This window comes from Saccopteryx leptura, chromosome 8 (genome assembly GCF_036850995.1).
Source record: "Saccopteryx leptura isolate mSacLep1 chromosome 8, mSacLep1_pri_phased_curated, whole genome shotgun sequence".
NCBI classification, from domain to species: domain Eukaryota; kingdom Metazoa; phylum Chordata; class Mammalia; order Chiroptera; family Emballonuridae; genus Saccopteryx; species Saccopteryx leptura.
In genome coordinates, this window is record NC_089510.1 from 43,237,709 (window position 1) to 43,259,180 (window position 21,472).

At 43.3% G+C, this 21,472-nt stretch overlaps 1 protein-coding gene across 15 annotated transcripts in view; it reads right to left on the reverse strand.

Moving 5' to 3' along the window:
• Positions 1-21,472, reverse strand: part of ZBTB20 (zinc finger and BTB domain containing 20) — an 895,053-nt gene that overhangs the window by 23,678 nt on the left and 849,903 nt on the right. For 14 of the 15 annotated variants that reach the window (XM_066347052.1, XM_066347050.1, XM_066347049.1 and 11 more), the window contains one exon: positions 10,312-11,916. In XM_066347052.1, coding sequence (XP_066203149.1) covers positions 10,312-11,916 — 1,605 coding nt within the window. Of the gene's footprint in view, positions 1-10,311; positions 11,917-17,406; positions 17,478-21,472 lie in introns of all 15 variants that reach the window. The other variant, XM_066347062.1, reaches the window with a different exon arrangement.

A 21,472-nucleotide genomic window follows, 5' to 3' on the forward strand; every position in this document is an offset into this window, starting at 1 on the left:
AAACATAAAAGAATATGTTCTGAAGCACATGATTGTAAGAAATCACTGTTTTGTTCAGGAATTACTCCACAAATCTCTTAGTTTCATAGATTTTTGAACTTTTTTTCCTTGACTTATTCATTCACATTTTGACCTGCCTCCCATTCCCCTCAACTCTCTTCTAATTTCCCTCCCCTCAGTCCAGCTGATGGAACCACTGGGTTACAAGAGAGACACTGATTTCACTTTTAGACCCAAATGAGGGAATTTCAGGAAGCCTCATTCCTAAATGAAGAGTTCAGCCTACGTATGCTGTTTACATAGATACATTATTTTGAAATGAGGTACTGCCTGGGAGAATCATGATTGCTATTTTTAGTTGAAACATTTCCGTCAGTTTTAAACATGTTTGGGACTCAAACTGACCTTTGTCATCCATCGACTACTTTTGGTACATTTTCTATAGGCTGTAAAAGACCAGCCAATTTCTTTTAAAACATGTCTACCTGTCACCTTTAATGAGAAGCATGCCTTGTTAAGTACCAGATGGTATTTTGGCTGTTTAGGAAGTTGGAACTTTGCTATGTTAAAGAGCTCCCACCGTGTGAAACTTTTACCTTCCTCTAGTGTGTTCTTCCTGTAGGCAAGGTCACTGATGAAGGCTTTTTACATTCACGCCCTTCCAATCTGACTTTAAATTGATTCTTCACAGGTGTCGTCTTTCCGTTCACTGCACAGATCTATCTATCTGTATGTTGTTGGTATGCAAGGGGCGTTGGGTTGGCTGTTAATTATCTGTGTGACCCTAGGCTTTCTAAGTGTTTTTATCCCTCTGGCTTTGTTTCCCTTTTGAAAGTGAGGAGCAGAACTGAGCACCTGCCATGGCCCTTTGCAGAGTTAGTGGCTTTCTGCCCACTATGGCCCACAACCCCTGAGGGCTCTAGTCCAGTCCTTGCCAGTGTATGACCTGAGGGCACCCTGCTTAAACCACTCAATGCATCAGCAGGCCCACATTTTAAATAGGGCAAAGCATCCTGCCACAGAAAAAAGGCAGGACAGTTAATGAGGAAAAACCGCTTGCACTGAAAAGCACTTGGGAGCTCCTTAAAGGAAAGTGCTCTCAATAATTATTAAGGCCTTGTTTGGAGCATAGGCGTTTCAGGAACTGTCTTATTAAGAGGGGTGTGTTTTCAGAGTAGTCAGGTGCCCACGACTTTCAGTTCTATATAACTGGATTTCAAACAGTATCACTCAGTAGAAGTGTTAATATCTTACTTTCCTGTTATTTTCCTGCATATTACTTATAGCGATCCCAAAAGGGCTTTCAACACTAAACACGGGATGGACGTGGTCTGCTGACTGTGCTCGCAGTGTGGAGAAATGAAGTAAAGATGAGTGGTAGTTTTCCAGGTCTGAACCCACAGCCAGAAATGGCAAGTCCAATTCATTAGAGTCAAAGCAAAAAACACACAGTAAAAACCAGACACTGGGATTATAATGTGAGCAGGGAGCTTGTATAAGCCCCGTAGCTTTAAAATGATCCATTTTGGGGATAATTAGATGCAGGAGTCAGATATGAATTCAATTTCCTTGGGTGAGTGACTTAGGCATGTTACTCAACCTCTCTAAGCCTCAGTTTCCTTATCTGTAACTTGAGAATAATACAGTAAGTACCTGTTTTGTGAGGGTATTTTGAAAATTAAAGAGATAAGGCACTTAGCACCGAGTATGTGATCATTTTAAGAAAAATTCAACTGTTCCCTATAGCACAAAGGAACTGACCAGAAATGAAACCAACTGAGAAATGACTTGCATGGTGTGGAGAAGCCAACTCAGGTTTGGAAAAACAATGGTTTCAGATAATCCATATTGCAGCTATGTAATTCAGAGTTAAGGGTATATAACTCAACCTACTCTCAGTTACTCATGCGAAAGGACAGAAGTGGTGTCATGAATACAATGGTAGCAAATAGACAGACAAAGGGTTTCTTAGCAAGCAACAGCTGATCTCTGGAGAAAGAGAAACTAGACAGCAAATTGAAGGGGAGGCAGCATCATTTACTATTCCAGGGATGGGAGAGTAGTGAACACATAACTTTTCTCCATGTTTTGGTGCATGCTCTCTAAAGAGCCAGCTGACACTTACTGTACCATGACTGACAAGTGGGGGGGGGGGGGAGGGAGGAAAAAAAGACACTGTTAGGTTAACAGATGAGAGAGTTTGCCCAATGTTCAAGTAAAAGATATCCTAACAGGCTAAGCCATCCCAATTCTGAATACTGACGTCTATATTAGGGGCTCAGCCAGAACCTATTTATTCTTCTGATTCTTTCTCATTCTAACTAAGCTTTTCCCAGGTTGCAGAAAGGACATGGAATGCTGTTACCATAATGTTTTTCTGAGCACGGTTCCCACCTGTCTCTCCCATTCTCTAGGCTTCTCCATCATCTGCTCTAGCATAATACCCTCCTCAGGCGAGTGCTGTGAGGGGTTAGAGAACCAAGCCTGAATGCATGGTGAGAGAGCCTGCATCAGGGAAGGAAGAGGGGAGCACGAAGCAGAAGGGGGTCTTTGAGGCCCTGGCCGGTTGGCTCAGCGGTAGAGCATCGGCCTGGCATGCGGGGGACCCGGGTTCGATTCCTGGCCAGGGCACATAGGAGAAGCGCCCATTTGCTTCTCCACCCCCCCCCCTCCTTCCTCCCTGTCTCTCTCTTCCCCTCCCGCAGCCAAGGCTCCATTGGAGCAAAGATGGCCCGGGCGCTGGGGATGGCTCCTTGGCCTCTGCCCCAGGCACTAGAGTGGCTCTGGTCACGGCAGAGCATCGCCCCTGGTGGGTGTGCCGGGTGGATCCTGGTCGGGCGCATGCGGGAGTCTGTCTGACTGTCTCTCCCCGTTTCCAGCTTCAGAAAAATACAAAAAAAAAAAGGGGGGTCTTTGAAATTGCAGGTCCTCTGAATCAAGATTGGAACAGGAAATGGGAAAGATTCAGTGACAACAAGGAAAGGGTGCTCAGATGGAATCAGCTTCCACTGCTGCAAAGTCTGCTCTCCACCAGAGAAGTCCGGCAGGAGGAGGGCCTGCACACCTGAGATACAGCTGGGGTAACCACCTGCAGCCTTTCTCTGTATTCCGGGCTGTGATCCCAGTGCCAGCGTGCGTGGACTATGCGGTTCTCTGGGGGAGGGGGGTTGCCTACCGGGGACATGAGTACAAAACATCTGCGGCTTCAGTGACAACTAAAATACTTTGGTGTAAGCAAAATTTACAATATCTCAAGGTATTTCACCCACATTATTTGACTTTTCTTACAACTTCAGTAGTGGGGTAGATATTAACCTCCCCAGAAGACAGCATCTCCTTTAGAAAGGTACAGTGAAATACGGAAGGTCACTCAGCAAGTCAGTAACAGCTGAGAGTATGACTCCAGAGATAATCCCCTCCTTCCTCTGCTCTACTCCCTAGATAGCCTAGGCGATTAGGGGCTGGAATATCAATTTCCTGCTCTCTGGATGATGCTCCAAAATGAACATATAATATAGATGTTCCTAAATTATTTGATAATTTTACAGCATTTACAGTTAAGCGCTTTTACATAAATTATATTGTTTGGTTCTTAGAGCAACCATGTAAGGTAACTACTATTAATACCTGTATCTTATATGGCAAAAATCTGAGGCTCAGATTGATTATAGAATTTATTTAAAGTCACTCAGTCAGAAAGTGGTAAAAGTAAGCCTTTCTTACTTCAAACCTCATACTCTTTCATTATTCCATGGTTTGATATAATTAATAACCCAATCTCTATTTGAGAATTATCATATTGTTATCTTGATCTCACTATTATTACTCTACTGATGACATTGTTACGTCCATTTATATAAAATTCATGGCTGAAATTGCTAAACTTCTCAAAGTAAACAAAATTATTTTATGTTCAGCAGACACTAATGGGCATATAAAGCTCTAATTAAATTAATAACAATGTACCTACCATAGAAAGAGATGTTGATGATTTGATTCAGAAAAAGGGCCAAACATCTAACATTTGTTGGTGAAGAAAACACAAGTGAGGAAGAACACAGATACAATGTATCTCTAGCAAATAAGGAAATGAAATAGTAAAGAAAAAGAAATTCAAGTTCTTGCTGGGAAAATAATGCATTTATGTATAATTCCCTTGAAAATTATATTCTCCTAGAAAGCATGCTCACATTTCTGAACATTTATTTGCTTACTCAACAAATATTTTTTAAGCAACTACATGTGCTAACATATATTTGTATATAGATATTAAAGCAACAAGTCCTAAGGTTGGGTTTTAAGAGAAAGTTCTACCTGGAGAGCACTGCCAGATACAATACATGACAGACAGTAAAATCTGCATTTCTGATAAACAATGATTTCTTTAGTCTAAGTATGTCACAAATATTGCATAAGACATACTTAGACTAAAAAAATAATTACTGTTTGTCCAACATTCAAATTTAACTGAGTATCCTGTATTTTCATTTGCTAAGTTTGATAACCCTATACCTCGTGGTAAGTAAATACCCTGAATGGCATCTTGGTCAGTTGGTCAGTCTTATTATTATGTATGAAATTTGTTACATAGAGCAAGGTAAGAACAAATAGCATGTTATCTGAAACATGTTCAGATCCTTGGAGAAACACTTAACATATAAATGTGCAAAGTATTTCTGCATTATTTCTATGGAACTACATGATACAGTAAGTAAATCACCCTGTGGAAATAGACCACTTTTCCTTTTGGAAGTGATTAGACATCATCAGAGAAAAATTCAGTCCATTCATTGGTCACTATTTGTTGAATATTGTCTATAAGGCATTATGCTGGATATATTTGAAGTATAAGATCTATGTATCTTTAATAGATATAAAATTATATATAAAGTTGCTTCTGCTCTGACAGAGTTTACATTCTAATGAGAAGGTATAAAGACACCCACATAATTATTATATAAGTCAGACCTGTTAAGTGCCAGAGGGGTATTTGCCATGGCACCTGCAGTTTGAGAGACTCATCTCATCTCTTATATTAGAGTTATTTGCTTCCATATGAAATCAAGCTATTTTCCATAACTCTAGTTTACTTTTTCCAAACACATAGATTCTTATGAGTGGAAATTTAAAGAACAATATTATGTAACAGATGCAGCCTAATGCCGTCCTCTCTTAATCACCTAGGCAGTGGTCGGCAAACTGCGGCTCCCGAGCCACACGCGGCTCTTTGGCCCCTTGAGTGCGGCTCTTCCACAAAATACCTCGTGCGGGCGCAAAGGCCAGCTTAGGAGAACTCTAATTAAATTAATAACAATGTACCTACCTATATAGTTTAAATTTAAAAAGTTTGGCTCTCAAAAGAAATTTCAATCGTTGTACTGTTGATATTTGGCTTGTTGACTAATGAGTTTGCTGACCACTGAGCTCGGCCATCTAGGGGAGCGATTCCCAACTTGTGAATCGCTTGTTAAAATACAGATTGCTGGGTTCCATCCCCAGAGGTTCTGACTCAGGTCTGGATGGACCCGAGAAATTACATGCTGCTGGCATGGGGTCACACTTCCATAACCATCAAGTTATCTGTGATTCTCATTACCGCTTGCCTTCCACATCCACACTGCACCCAGGCTTACCCTTCTGTGTCCTCTGCTTTCCCTTCCATTCCAGTCCCTTTGATTATATTTTTTTTCTCTCTTGGAGAAAGCATAGAAGAATCCTGCTTTGTTCTACCACAGGATGGTTTGTGCTATCTTTGTTTTTTCTCTGATTCTCTTGTTTTCAAATATTTCCTTACCTCTTGGTTTCTTTCCTTAGAAATTTTATAAAGCTGCAGTAAAGTGAACCTGGGAAACGCCTAGAAGAGATGAAGTCCTACTATGGTTTGTTTGGCAGAAGAAAGAGCAATTAGGTGAAAGACTTTCTTTTGCTCTAAAAGAAATCCTTAAGGAATTAGAACGTTCAAGGGAAACCGAAGGAGTCCCACACTGCCTCAGCCCCTGAATTCCACAGAGGGCGGAAACATGCCGAGAGCTTATTATTCAGAGATTGGATTTAGAGCACAGAAACTCAATGTCTCTAGGGAGGAGGGGACTAAAGTAATAATGATAATAATTTTTTTTAAAAAACAGTAAGTACTACTTTACCTTTTATGAAAAGCTCTCATGTGCATCATACCTTTACAGCGACTCAAGAGGCAGGCAAATTATTATTTCCATTTTAAACTCGAAGAAACTGAGGGTTATGAAATTGACTTGCATAAGGCCACAATTATAGGAACCACACTCAATCCAAATAATCTAATTCCAGTACAATCATCTTTCATTCATGTCCCCACTCTAAGTTTTAGTATTATAATAATTTGGAAATATGCTTATAAACAGGCTTCCTCGGTTCTCTAAGGTAGAGCTTTGCTCCAAAGTCAGTATGACAGACTACTTATTTGTCTCAAGCACTTCCTTTCAATGACTATGTGGGTCATTAACATACAGCTATACAGAATTTTACTTGGAATCCAATTTCAAAATTGATTTTCTGATGTTGGTGAAAGCAAGTATAATTTACATTAAAACTTGGAGCTACTGAGTCTGACCAAGTGGTGGCGCAGCGGATAGAGCGTCGGACTGGGATGCAGAGGACCAGGGTGCGAGACCCTGAGGTTGCCAGCTTGAGCACGATTCATCTGGTTTGAGCAAAGCTCACCAGCTTGGACCCAAGGTCGCTGGCTCGAGCAAGGGGTTACTCGGTCTGCTGAAGGCCCGCGGTCAAGGCACATATGAGAAAGCAATCAATGAACAACTAAGGTGTTGCAACGAAAAATTGATGATTCTCATCTCTCTCCCTTCCTGTCTGTCTGTCCCTATCTATCCTTCTCTCTGACTCTCTGTCTCTGTTAAAAACAAAACAAAAAACAACCCCAAAAATTTGGAACTACTGAGATGGCAAAACCAATTCCATACACAGTGGCTGTGATGCCAAGGACCTACATTTCTTTCCTGTTAGCTCTGTTACTGTATTTCCCCATGTATAAGACGACCCCATGTATAAGATGCACCTTAATTTTGGGGCCCAAAATTTGATAAGAATTGTATTACATAAAATTATTGAACTCAAGTTTTACTCATCATAAAATTCATACAACTCCTCATCACTGTCAAAACTCCCATCCATTAGCTTGTCCTCATCTGTGTCTGATGACGAATCACTGTCTTCAACAATGAGCGTAAAAACAAGTGTAAAAAAGTGGGAAGTGCAAGTAAAAAAATCTACAACCACTGTATAAGATGCACCCAGGTTTTAGACCCAAAACTTTGGGAAATATGGTAGTTTTTTTCACTGGGAGGAGTCTTTCTGGTTAGACATGGGTAAGAATACTGAATCCATACTAGTCTCTCAAGTAGTTCCACATTTGGATTTTTTGCTCTACATTTTTATCTTTTCTACGGGGCTCTTGTAAAGTTGGGAGGCCCTACTTTTTATGTTTTCCCAAGAAGCTAGAGAAAACTCTGTTTTGAAATATGGGCCACAGTGAATCCAGGTCCAGTGTTACTTCTGTACGATCAGGCTGTCTGACTTTGAAAATCTAAACCAGTTGTTCTTCAACTTTGCTAGGTTACGAATTCCTTCAGTTAGACAGTCTTGATAGGCAGATAGCCTTCCAAAATGACATTGCCAAATAATTCTGGGGCACAAGAGAAGAATGTTGTTTCTTTTAAATGAGGTGCTAGAGTGATATATGTGCATTCTTAATTGTCCTCAGATGTGACCATGTTATACATCCTAATACAAACTCCTTCATAATTTACTGAGGACCCTTATATCTGAAGGGTACACTTTAAGCATTACTTAGAGTTATAAAATGGTTTTACTTGCAGTTTTTGTATTTATGATGCATAAATGTGCAGACCCATTGCTTGTTTTCTTATGGGCAAATCTAGTTATTTGGGTTAACCACAGAATCCTCTGGTGATTCCACTACATAAATGTGTTTATGCACTAAAAAGACAATTTTTAGGAGTACACTGAAAAATTTATGTTGCAAATTTAAAGCCTTAGTTCAATATGTGATCTTCTAGAATGTGTGAATTTTAAATCTGCTAGGTCTACTGGAAAAGATGCACAGGAAAGAATAGAAATGTTTATTCAAGACCAGCAAAGTCAACTTCGGCTAAGAAGATACTTCCATAAATGGTTCCTTTATCCCCATAACTTAATTTGAGGTTTTAAGACAGCTAGTTAGAAGAGGAAAGAACATAAACTATTTGAGAACACTCTGAAAACTATAAATTGCTCCATAAAATATTACTATTTAATTAATTTATCAAATAATTATGATACCTATACTACATGGAAGATTTTCTTGATTGATCTCAGGCTATTAGGGCATTCACTTTTACCACTACCTAAATTTTAGGAGTCACCACTACCTAATTTTCCTCCTAAATTCAGTAGTGCATCAGAATGCTTTTGCTGGTGTGAAACTGTCATCTTTAAAAAAAACTGATTTGCATACATGGATTTAAACAATATCCTGACTTAAGTTGAAATAGAAAGAAAAGTCCATCCTAAGTAATGTTCTAGTGCAGTTGTTCACTTTCACGCTGTATACCTTATTTCAGTGTCTGCTGTTTTCCTTCCCTCTACTCCCCAATTTAAAATTATCTGCGTTACGTCCTATGCCCTGGCTACTCCTGCCAGCTGATCTTAGACACAAGGTTGCTCTGAGGAACTAATTTGATTTTGTGTATTCTAATTCTAGTATATAACTTTCTCCTGGTAATTCATCTGTCATTTAACAAGAATATTCTGGAACCAGAAGTTTATAGGAAATGCAACTCTCATAATAGGAATTTCAAAATATAACAATGATTGTTGAAATAGGTATTTTCAAGTACAAGAGACTCTATGTGAAATCATCACTTTTGTGGTCCCTTACATGGAAGAGTTTCCACGGAGTTCTTGCTTCTTTATCTGTCCCACTAAGGAGCCAGGAAAGGGCCCTGCTGGGAGGTCAGATCTCAGCTCTAGAGTCATCGAATCCAGGGATAAAACACTTGCCCAGCTACTGATGATCGAATCCCTTCTACAGCATCCTTAGGAAATGATCACCCATTCTCTCCTCGAACACTTCTAATTATAGGCACTCACTCCCTTTGAAGGCTGTCTATCCTATCTTAGAGCAGTTCTGAATGTCAACAATCATTTAATTTAGTTGAAAGAATCTCTTTATTGTTTTGAGTCACTGGTCCAGCTCTACCTTTTGGACCCAAACAGAACTAACTTACTCTCTTTCTTCCCAATCATTTAAGCAATGCTGATATTGCTAATAAAAACTATCATTTATAGAGTGCTTATGTGCTAGGAATTGTTTCAAGAACTTCATATATATTAATTCATTTAATTCTCAAAACAGCACTATATGAGAGACCTAACAGTATTATTCCTATTATATTGACAAGGAAACTGAAGTATAGAAAAGTTAAGTAATTTTCCCAGGGTGACAAAGTTCAGTAGTTGCTAAATCTAAATTCAAATCCAAACAATCTGGCTCCAGAACTCCAGCTTAACTACTCCATTACGCGGTCCCTGAAGCGGGACTACTTCAGTCTGGCTCACAGGACGCCCTGAGTCTTCTTTGCTCTGCAGGCCGAACATCCCAGAACCTTCAACTGTGACTCCTACACCATGGCTTTGTGTCCCTTCCTCATCCTAGTCACACTCTTCTGAATGCGTCCCAATTAGTCTATTATCCTTTGAAAAGTAGTACCCAGAACAGACTGTGGTCTCTAGGTGTTGCAAATGGAGAATAAGCAATAGCAAACAGAGCGCGTCACTCCTCATTTCAAGGGCCACAGGTGCAGCTTACGCTCGCCCCGGCCTTGCTGTGGCCTCTTCACGCTAATGGTTCATATAGAACACACTACAGCCTGAAACCCTCATCCCTGCGCTGCCTAATGACTTTGGGCTGTAAAATGAGGTGACTGGAGTATATGATTTCCAAGGATTAAAGAACATATTACAAAATTCAATGTATTTAAGGAATGCTGTATCTGCAGCTTCTTTATCAGGCTTTTCCCCGTTTGGCCTGTCTCCATAAAGGGTTTCTGTGATTTTGTCTTTTGTTGGCCGGGTACTGTGCACCTATGACAGGGCCACAGGTGCTTTGTGTTGGAGCTTCTGAAAGATAGCTTACAGCGGGGTCTCCTTGGGATCTGAAAAGTGACTGCAAACTTTCCCTCCTTCCTGCTGGCCTGCCCCTCCTTTCCCACGGGCCCCTCAGCCCCGCCCCTCAGACCTCCGGGGGCCTGCACTCACCTGTGTGTACAAACATGTGCTTGACGTAGTTCTGTTTGGCGGTGAAAGTCTTGTTGCAGAGAGTGCACTCATAAGGCTTTTTTTCGCCTTGCCCGCTGGCTGTGCTGTGGCCTGCAGATGGGGCCAGGGGCTGTGGCGCTGGCAGCTGTGCAGTAAAGGTCGACAGGCCGGGCTGGGACACTGTCACAAACTGGGTCTGCTGACCTGCCAGGGGTTGCGGCAGGCTGAAGAGGAAAGGCTTGGGGCCGCTGCCCGCGGGCTGGGTAGTGAAGAGGGCCGGCAGGTAGGTGTTGCCGGCTGTGCCAATGACCTGTGTGTTGCTGGTCAAGGTCAGAGGCATCCTCAGGTTGCTGGTGAGGGTTTCTGTCTGGCGTAAGTAGAGCTGGGTACTTGGCAATGGCTGCCCGATGGATGTGTTGACTGAAGGCTGCTGTAGGACGCTCTTGTCGGAGCTGTTGCTGACAGTGATGACCGTGTTGTCCATCTCCACCTCGCTGCTTCTTTCTGGAGAGGAGGCACCTGTCTCTAGCTGGTGTGGCTGCTGGCCGCCCTCCGCAGGGGCTTCCGCAGCCTGCTCAGGTTGGGTGGGTTCGGCCTGACCATCCCGAGCCGCCCCAGACACCAGCTGCTGCTCCACGGAGTCGGGCTCCGTGCCTATGGAGGAGCTGACACCCGAGTCAAAGCTTTCGCCCTTGGGCTCACTCTCGGTGCCCTCGGCTTGGTCTGTGTCTTCGGTGCACTCCTCGGATTCATTGCGCTCCAGGATCTGCACCCTTTGCTGCCCATAGTAGTCGTAATCGTCCTCCATCTCCTGCTTGATGTGGATATTGCCCACCAGCGTCTGGATGCGCACGGGCCGGGGCTGCTTGCGGCAGTGCGTGGTCTCGGGGGTGGTGGACAGGTAGCGCTCCATCTGCTGCGAACGCTCATGGATGCGTGTGATCCAGCTGGGGTCTTCCATGTGGTGGTCGCGGGGCAGGCCGAGTGCAGTCTCGTGGTGGCTGACCACCGCGCCGCTGTAGAAGGAGCGCTCGCCGCTGCCATTCTGCATGGAGCACGCGTACAGTGCGGAGTAGATCCTGTCCACGCTGTGCTGCGGGTGGCTCTGCAGGTAGCCCGACTCAGTGTCGCTGCTCTGGCCGGATGTGCCTGATTCGGGAGTGCCACGTGGTGTGTCCTGGCCCGAGTCTTGAATCCCCGGGAACACATCGCCCACATTCTGGGACACGATGCGCGTGCACTCATCGATGACTGTTTTGATCTGCAGGATGCTGGCGGCCGTGAGGATCTGCAGGGCTTCTGACTGCGAGACACGCAGCACGCCGCTGTACATGAAGTCAATGAGCTTTTGCACCGACTGCACCGACACCACGGACGGGATCTCGATGTCGCTGTAGCCCAACAGCAGTTTGTCCTGGAAGAAGGGGCTGCCGGCTGCCAGCACGCAGCGGTGTGCGCGCAGCATGCTCCCGTGGATGCGCACCGTCACGTCACAGAAGTGGCCACGGTTGCGCTGCTCGTTGAGGGTCTCGAGCACGGAATTGCTGAAGTTGTGAAGGTTGATGCTGTGAATGCGCTCGGTCATCCCCTTACAACTGATGTCACCTGTATACCAAAGCAGACACAAAACAGGGCATGGGTCAGAACTAGCCCACTGCGTCCCGAACACCTAGGTCTCAGGTGGGGAATGCTCATGGCTCCTGGAAGCACTCCTCTTGCAGACACAAGAAGGCTCCCTGGGAGACGTGCAGGGTTTGCACAGGGGTCAAGCTGCAGGTAGGAACAAGGTCTTGAACTCTGCCCCAACAGTGTCCTAGCTATTCTGGGGTTTTGAATCCATATTAATTCCCTAGAGCTTCAGGCAGGGTTGTCAGTTGGAATAGCCTAATAAATGTTCGGGTCATCTGCCTGACACTCCTACAGCTGCAGCAAATAAGAACTGAAAGGCCAGGGGAGGCTTGTTCTCAAAGAACACTACCTCTACTTTGGAGACAGGCCTAAGCCCAGGTCCTCTGGGAGAGCTCACATTTTCCCCAACCTAATCAAAGTTCCTTATTTTATTTACAGACTGCAACAATATTCACAGTAAAAAAAAAATTCCCTTCCTATTAATTTATATGGCATATTCTCAAAATCCACACCATGTATACAAAAATTCTTGGAAAATTCAACCCAGACTAAGATGTTCACCAAACTGCGGCTACCATGTTTTCTAGCTGAGGGACCAGTTATAGAATGCAATCTGCTAGCTAAAGGGGCATTGGCCTCTTACTCTCTGTATCCACAGAACGTTCTACAGACAACATTCTTCTTGTCATCTCTGACAATCTGAGAACTTTCTAGGGTGGCTGTATCCAACATGGTGGTTTTCTGAATTTTACGAGGCTTAATGAAAAAGGGTGTTAAAAAGGTCAGAGATGGCAACATTGACATAGGAGACCAGAATGCACTACATGATCACGTTTCCCATTCAGACGGGGTACTTTGAGAGTGAAAGGAACACTTAATAATTAGGACAGCAGGAGTAAACCAGGAGTGGGATGTGTGAACACCCTCGGTGACTGGGCGGTGATTGGGCGCTCTATGCACTTGCTGGAGGGAAGAATCAAACAGCTCCCAGTGGGGAGGCAATGGTCAGCTATGTAGAACCTGTGGACCCATTGCCAGCTTTATGCCCCAGGCGGTGCAGACAAGCGATAATGTCTGGGGCAAAGATTGAGAAAGAAAACAGGTGGCTACAACAATCAGTCTTTGGGGTTTCTTCTTCTTTTTTTTTTTTTTTTTGTTTACCTCACATCTGAAATGGTTCTAAAGAATCCCTCTCTACAAACCAGTCCTCAGTCCGATTCCCTTCTTGCCTTTATGACTGAACAATCAGCTTGCGAGAGGCCAAGTAGTGGGCTTTTAAAACCAGGTGGCTCAAGTACCACTGACTATTGGTCTGTGACCCAGCTCCCTCTGTCTTGTGGGAACCAACCCCATAAGTAAGGGCCTGCAGACAGCTCCTCAGATCCTTTTCTTCTCTGCCTTAGGAGAGAGGACCTGCTCAGAGTGATCTCAGCTCAACTAGAATTTCTACCTAGCTTCACTCAATCTCATTATGCTGTCCTAGCTCAGCTGGTGTGAGCTGTGAGCGCATCCTTTAATACAATCATTCATTTCTTTCTTAGCCTCACATATATCCACTTAATTTAATAAATGTCTACAGGCTGTTCACTTTCGGTGATACGATTAGCAAAAATTTTTACATAAGAGAATTCTTTCTTGTTTCAACTTACACTGGCTCTGTTCCTTAACTCAAATAGTTCATTAGGCTATTTTTTCTATTTTACACTCATGTAAAAGACATTGTCTTTGCAAGGTTAAAGAATCATGATAAATCCTCTATAAATGTGTTAATTCAAAATATGGCCCCAAAGGAGGGCCCCAATAACTCAAGAAGGAGTATCAGGGAAGAATTCAGCAGACTAAATTCCAACTTCTTTCTGAGTCCCCCATGCATTTGTACCAAGATAATAATAGCAATAAGAGCAAACAGTGTTTTTAAGAGCTTATGATTTATCAAACCCTAACTACTGTTAGAATTGGTCTTAGTACTCTATGTCTATTATTTCATTTAATCCTCAGAATAACCTTAAGGCAGGCATCCCCAAACTACGGCCCGCAGGCCGCATGAGGCCCCCTGAGGCCATTTATCCGGCCCCCTGCCGCACTTCTGGAAGGGGTACCTCTTTCATTGGTGGTCAGTGAGAGGAGCACTGTATGTGGCGGCCCTCCAACGGTCTGAGGGACAGTGAACTGGCCCTCTGTGTAAAAAGTTTGGGGACCCCTGCAAGGTATAGGTAGTATTATTATCCCCATTTTTCAGATGAGGAAACTGAGGCCAGAGAAATTAAGAAATTTACTCAAGGTTACACAGGCAGTTGGTGGCGGACCTGGCATTTGAACCCCAGCAGTCTGATTCCAGAGTTCATACTCTATTTGCGTCAGTATTTTTGCATGCTTTGCCCGTAATGAAGCCTGGCCCCAGGTGTGCATGCAAGAGTCTGCTGAACAGCTGTGCGAAGAGGTTTTTCTAGCACGCCTTCCAGCGATTTCTATATGTATCTATGAATTAGCATGATTTTCACCTTTTTTAGGTCTTGGGACCTCACCAGAGCCCCAGTCATGTAATAAAGAATGTAAAGAACATATTTTTCAAGTATATAAATAGAGCAATACAAGTGATAAAACAATTCACCTTGGCATCATTTTAAAATGTAGAGGTTTTTTTATATACAATGTTACTATCAACAAGGTCTCTTTCCTTTAAGTAAAACCTTGATCACCACAACTAGTTGAGTCTCTGATAAAATCACCACCTCTGACGGAAGTATGAAACAGCTTCCCATGGGAAGGCAAGAGTCAGCTCTACAGAGGCTGTGGACAGCCTGGTCCATTGTCATATGACAAAATATTCGCCCCCACAGGCGAAAATATTCTCTAAACACACACCTGCTCACAGCACAAGTCACAAGCATATCACTAGAGACGTTATATGTTGAAGAGTTGTCCTCTTTCTGATAATTCTGGAAGAAGCTCTATCACAATTATTATAATTAATGTTCATGTAGTGTTTTACAGTGTACAAAGCTCTGTCACATGTAGCATCTCAACCGCTATTTACAACAATCTTATCTGCCTTCAGGATAGGTCTACTACTACTATTTGATAAAAGAGGAGGTCGAGGGTCTCAGTGTGTCTTAATGATTTGCCCAAAGTTTTACACAGCTAGTAAATGGCAGGGTTAGGATCTGAACCCATGTCCCTTGAAGCTCTTTTCACCGCATGACACTAGACTGCTGAGGAATGAAACTTGGATTGCCCAAAAACCTAGGGCCATCCTAGTTCTCAAGACACAGAAGAAAAAATAGACAGTGAGAGTGACAAAGGAGGTTGCTGCAGAGATGGAAACGGTTAACAGCAAAAACTGTCATTATATCACACACATTCACACACACGCATTCATAGCCACACGTTCACATCTACACTCAAACTCAGGAGAAAAATTCAACTGCTTGTTTGACAAACTGCTTCAGCCTATCTAAACAATCAGGTAATCCTGCAGAAGTAATCACATATATACCAAGTCTGTTAAGTAATCTGACTTATAATTATTGCAGCAATGGTGTCACCATCATTAAAAACCATGGAGACAAACTTTAACCTGCACATGTACACAACCTGACCTGACAAACCTAGCCAGGTTTTTATAGACATCCTTTTTAAGCATGTCTCTGAGTACACTGGTCCTGTACGGCAGGGAGCAGCCGTGAAAGGCCGGATCGGCTGTGCTGACAGGGGTACAGATGCACTGGGGGCCTGCCTCTCCATTCAGGCGAGCCTCGCTCCTCTGGCACACAATGCTGCAGCAGTTCCTTTCCCAGGCTTTCTTTTATTTTTTAACACTAATACAGTGGGAAAAAGTTTCTGCCACAGCAAAGCAATGTCCAGGCTTTTGTGAAACATGTCCTTTTCATCCAATGGCATTAATGTATAGATTCCAACGGAATAAATCTGAAATACTCTAGTGTAGAAAATTTGTCCCTCATTGAAAACAAATCTTGATTAGATGGTTATTCAGGGACTGTATAGGAAGGAATGGTGTGAAAATGCTGACTCCATTCTTTCCTAGATTGGCACTGAATAGGCATTTAGCCTATTCAAAAAAAAAAAAAAAGAAAAGAAGATGAAGAAAAAACTCCTCAAACTCTACAAAATCATACAACTTTACAAAACGCTGTGTACTTGGGACCACCGCCCACCTAGTAACCCCTGCAGTGGTATGAACACGAAACTGCTGGCACAGTGAAATCAGTGATTAAAAATAGTTCTCTATGTAGTTTACAACACTAACCTGTCTCCTTTTCTCTGGAGTAAAAGCACAGAGCCAGTCTGTGAAGGCATTCACTAGAAACATGCCAGGAACTCTACCATTGAAAGTGAGCATGTATTCGAAGCGATCGTGCTCCTTGAGTGAGCACAGTACGGACAGGACTGACGCAGGAGAGAGGACAGAAGGAAAACCTGCTCGTGGTGAAATAGGTGACAGAGGGCTGGCTCTCCATTTTGTAGGCACCCAGCTGCTCTCTGTCCCTTAAGCTGCGGGTGTCCGGGTGTCCGGGATACGACTTAGCATGAGAATAAAAAGCTGCCTGTGCACAAGGGAAAATGAACAAGAAAGGAAACAGCAGGCAATACAATCTCTTAATTAGGTGTGAAAGCCAGTCCTTCTTCCAGTCCGGATATATAAAGTGAGAATAGCGCAAGCGTGAGGGGCTGTGGAGGGAGATGGGAATTTGAAGTCTCTGTGACTTGGGAGGAAACACCAGCTCTCAAATTAAAACCAATAGGAATTTTGGTCAAGTCAAAAGGCCTAAGTCAAATAGCAGGGCCGAAAAGTCCTTGAGCTTTCAATCTGGGCCACTTGGCTCACATGAGGAAAGTTGGGGAGCACATGAAGTAGGGGAGGGCAGCCAGGCCTCCACAAGCAGCCATCTCCATCACACTCTTCCCCACATTGGACCCCGCTGCCTTTAGTGTGTGCAGGCTGCTCTTTCACATATTAGCTGAGCAGGGATGATCTTAAGCTATCACATACCAACTTACCAAGTTGGTCACACTAGGAAGGTCATTCCTCTCTGGAAAAAACAGGAATGCATGTAGTAGTAACTCGGGTCCTTTACTCCCTAAAGCAACATCGGATGCCTTGCCAGGGGCAGGACTTCTGGGTCCACTTCACGTAAACTCTGGGGGGGGGGGGTTCGCTGAGTCTATGTACTACAGGAGCAAGAGGCTGCTTGCTCACAGTTTCCACCATCTAGAGCAGATCGCCCTCTGTTTCTGTCTCAGCGGCTTCTTCACAATCTTTGGAGGGAGGGTGGTGGGCGGCACTGGGGAAATCACTAACGCAAGTGGAAGGCGACAGGCAGAACAGGACCTTGTTCTCCAACCCTGGCTCCATTCACCTAGCAGATCGCAGGTGCCATTGCCCCCGTGGGTGAACCAGGAGAGGTCGTCAGCCTATGGGAAGGAGAGCAGCCTCGCCTTACTTACCCATTCCTGAGCGGAAAGGGGATGCTTTGGGCCAGCTGCCAGGGACTGTTCTCCTCTATCTTCCAGATTATCTAGGCCCAGGGTACAAGAACCATTAGAGATCATCATTTTTTTTTTAATCATTGGTAACAGAATTCTTTTCATAAAGCATAAATAAATTGTTCGACCTTCAGAAATTTGACTTTCAAATGTATTTTCAGAAATATACCACCTATGAAAGTTGGGGACAGCCTGTATATACTTTTGTAGGCATGGCTTCTGTTAGCTGGACAGAGATACTAAAAATTACTGACTTAGTGTTTACAACACCATTGTATCTATGATCTCAATACTGTTACTGAGCATGTCTTTTGTATTACTTAAGTTTTCACTCATATATGTTACATTTCTGGAGCACATTTAAAGTATTTATAGGTCCTTAAAAAGTATATGGGGCTTTAGGGGGTATCTACATGTCTTTTTTCACGAATGGACATGTTTCTGCTTTCATAGAAATAAGGTCAGTGGCTTTTATTAGAATCTCAAAAAGGTCTGTGTTATCCCAAGTTAAGACAGACCCATGGATTGAGTGATTCAATTATCTCTCTTTAAGTAGTTCTAAAAAACATTCCATACTTAAAGCCTTTGAAACTTCATGACTACATCTGATGCATCAGGCTTGTTGAGCTGATGTTTCCCATTTACTTAAGTTGAGCTGTTGTTATTTTATATGATAAGCTCAAGAACCTTAGCCAAATGGACAGAAGGTACCTTTCAGAAGAGAATGACTTAAAAATAAAAATAGGACTGAAAGAGAGGAGAGGAAAGAAAGGAGAAGATAAAAGCAGATAATAAAATACTAACCCTCGCTGGAATAGGGAAGAATATAACAAAGCCAAATAGTGTTACAATTGTTGAAGCCAACTATTACTTAGCAAAATGTGGTTTGAATCAGGTTTTTACCAGAGTAAATCCCCTTTGACAGTTAACAAAAATTCAGAGAAGAAGTTGGAAATAACCTTTAAGTTTTATTTGAGTGGTAAAGATTAGATATTGTGGTACATGTTGAATAAAAAATAAATACAAACTTAATATGCAATTCTAACCCAGCCAACAATACAAAGATCACTTGAAAGCTCTGTAGTACTTCAAACAGGTTGCCTGCTTTATTTTTTCTCTCTCCCTTCCTTTGACCTCCCTTCTTTCCATCCTTCCTTCCTCCCTCTTGCCTTTCTCTCCTTCCATCTTTCCTTCTATTAAACCATTAAGTTTCACCAAGATTCAAGTATAGGCAACAAGAAGGCAAAATTTTGAACTAGGACACCACCAAATCTTCACGGCCATCCCCATACCTGGACAGCTCCTCTGTTCCTGACCTCCTTTCTTGCTTTTCACTCTACCCAAAGTAAGAGCTTTAAATTTTGTCTGAAGGATGGGATTAGATTGATATTACTAGTGGGACTTTCAGGCCCAAAAGAAGAAACAATTGCAGGGAAGTTTTCACCTGGCTCTGGAGGCTCCCAGTGTCCCTCAGTTAGCCTGATTTCAAATTAAGTCCGCTGTTATTTCCCACAAGAGGTAAGAAATGCCTGCCCATACGTCTAACATTGCAAATACAACTGACTGATGGATGAAGTTGCTTCTGGGGTCACTTGAGTTTTCACCAATTTATAAGTGATTACTGAGAATACCCCAGTGTAAATGTAACCCATAAAGCCAGAGATGATCTGATATGTAAAACAGTGAAAGAAATTCATCCTTTGATATTTAAAATTAAATTAATCAATCATCTTCTCCTAGACCTCAGTGCCCAGGAAAAGGTGGTGCTACTTTTATGTTTTTGGACCCTGTGAATATTATAACTAGATCTCAGAATTAAAATTTAGGTCATATTTTAGCAATTATATAAGACTTACTGGTTTGCTTTTCTATGTAAAATTTACCCCCAGCCTCATTCTAGTGTCATTTCCTTCTTTGTAGGAAATCAGTCATATAACCTTGAACCCTCTATGACCTGGATTGGGTAACTTTAGTTAAAAGCCCTGAATGTCTCTTGGATACAAACACCAAGAAACTGTGTGAGTGAGTGACCTTTGTGCAGACACAAAGGAATGCATGTGAACAGGCGTTAGGAAATTAGCCTAGCCCTAGAGGTTCTAGATTGCCCTTTCCTTTGTGCTTGTTAATTAGCAGAAGAAAAAGAATGTACTGACCCAACTTAGCCCTTTCTCCATGTCAGTAAAATGGCCATTATTCATTCTTTCCCCTTTATCACCTGGCCCTCCTCCCTGTAATCCTGTTACCCCTGTTTTGCTTCTGATAAAAGCTAAGGGAGAAGGAGATTCAGGAGGTCTTCTTTGCCTCCCTTGGCAGGCCTCCCCCTCTCCCTTTGACATAAGTTTGTGTCTTGAGTAGGTTTCTTCCACACTACACGGGTTGGATTACTACACTTCTTTACCTCTATACTGATTTCCTTTTTATAGTTACATGTAAATACATTTTCTACTTAGTTCCGGCCAAGATGGCAGAGTAGGTAAGTGCTGCACTCCTCTCCTCCCATGACCACATCAAAATTATAATAAAATTATAGAGCAATCAACATAGAGGACCACCTGAAGACTAGCTAAACAGAACTCCTATAGCTAAGGATAGAAGGAATAGGCCTCACTGAGACTGGTAGGAGGGTGGAGAGGTAAAATGGGCTGGTCCCACACCATGTGTGGCAGTTGAGAATTGGGAGGGGTCTCTTGGTTGCAGAGGTTCCCACCAAGGAGCAGGGATTCTCAGCCCACCAGGCTCCCTAGCCCAGGGATCCAGTGCGAAGAGTAGTCCCTACAACACCTGGCTATGAAGATCAGTACCAATTCTGTCCCTCCAGGTGAGATGGACAGTGGCTGGAAACCCAGGAGTCTTCTAAAAGGGCCTGTGCTCAGACTCACTCACTCACAGGAACTCACCTCCAGCAAATACAAAGCAGCTTAAAAGGTGCCAGAGACATAAAGGGAGAGACTGAATTGTGTGGCTTGTGGGAAGGGGGCTGAGGGACTGTGGGTAGGGGGTTACCACTGACCCTGTGTTGAGTCCCCTAATGCCCCATGCAGCTTGCAGGGGCAGGCAAGGCCAGATCTGAATCTGCATTAACTGGGAAAACTCTGTTCACCCTATCCTGGTGACTCCCTGAAGCTTCACCTCATCCTATACTGCAGGCATTCTCTTCCGGTGAGACAGGGCAGTTGGAAACCAAAAAGTACTCCTTTTTAAAAAGTTTATTGTTATGACATGGTTTCAAGTGTCCCACTCAGTATGACAACCTCTATACACCTCTATACACCACATTATGCCCCATACAACCCATGCAAAGTCTCTTTCGAGTCCCATTTTCCCTCCTTTGTCTTCCTCCTCCACCTGCATCATCACTTTCCCTCTGGCTATTGCTACCCTGTTGTCTGTATCTATGTGTTATGCATATATGGTTTTTGTTAATCCCTTCACCTTCTTTGATCCCATCCCCTCTTCCACCTTCCCTCTGACAGCTGTCCATCTGTCCTGTGACCCTGCCTCTGTTTCTATTTTGTTCCCCAGTCTATTGTGTTCATTAGATTCCATTCTTAAAGGGTCCACACAAAACTCAATAGCTTACAAGCACTTACCCTGAGCAAAAAGACAGAGTTACAGGGAGAAAATGAATTGTGTGGCCTCAGGATGAGAGCTATCATTGTCCCGGTGTTGAATCCTTCTCTCATACAGCCTGTAGGGTCAGGTTACCACCAATATGCATCTATATTAACCTGGTAAACACTGCTTACCCTATCCTGGTGACTCCTTGAGGCCATGCTCTATTCAACTCGTGCGCTGCTCTTGGCTCTTTTAGCTGCTGTATCTCACCTGCAGTCTCGGGCCATGCTAGAAGCTTTCTAAAATACTCCCCAAGGTCTGCAGACCCCAGACAGGTGGTGAATGGCCTCAGTGTGCACTGTACCTTTTGATGAATGGACCCAGGCCTGGCGCGAGTGGCAGCTTGCATTGAGTTGCAGCATGGACTCTCCCATAAGCCTCCATACATAGCACATGCCTCTGCCAACCATAA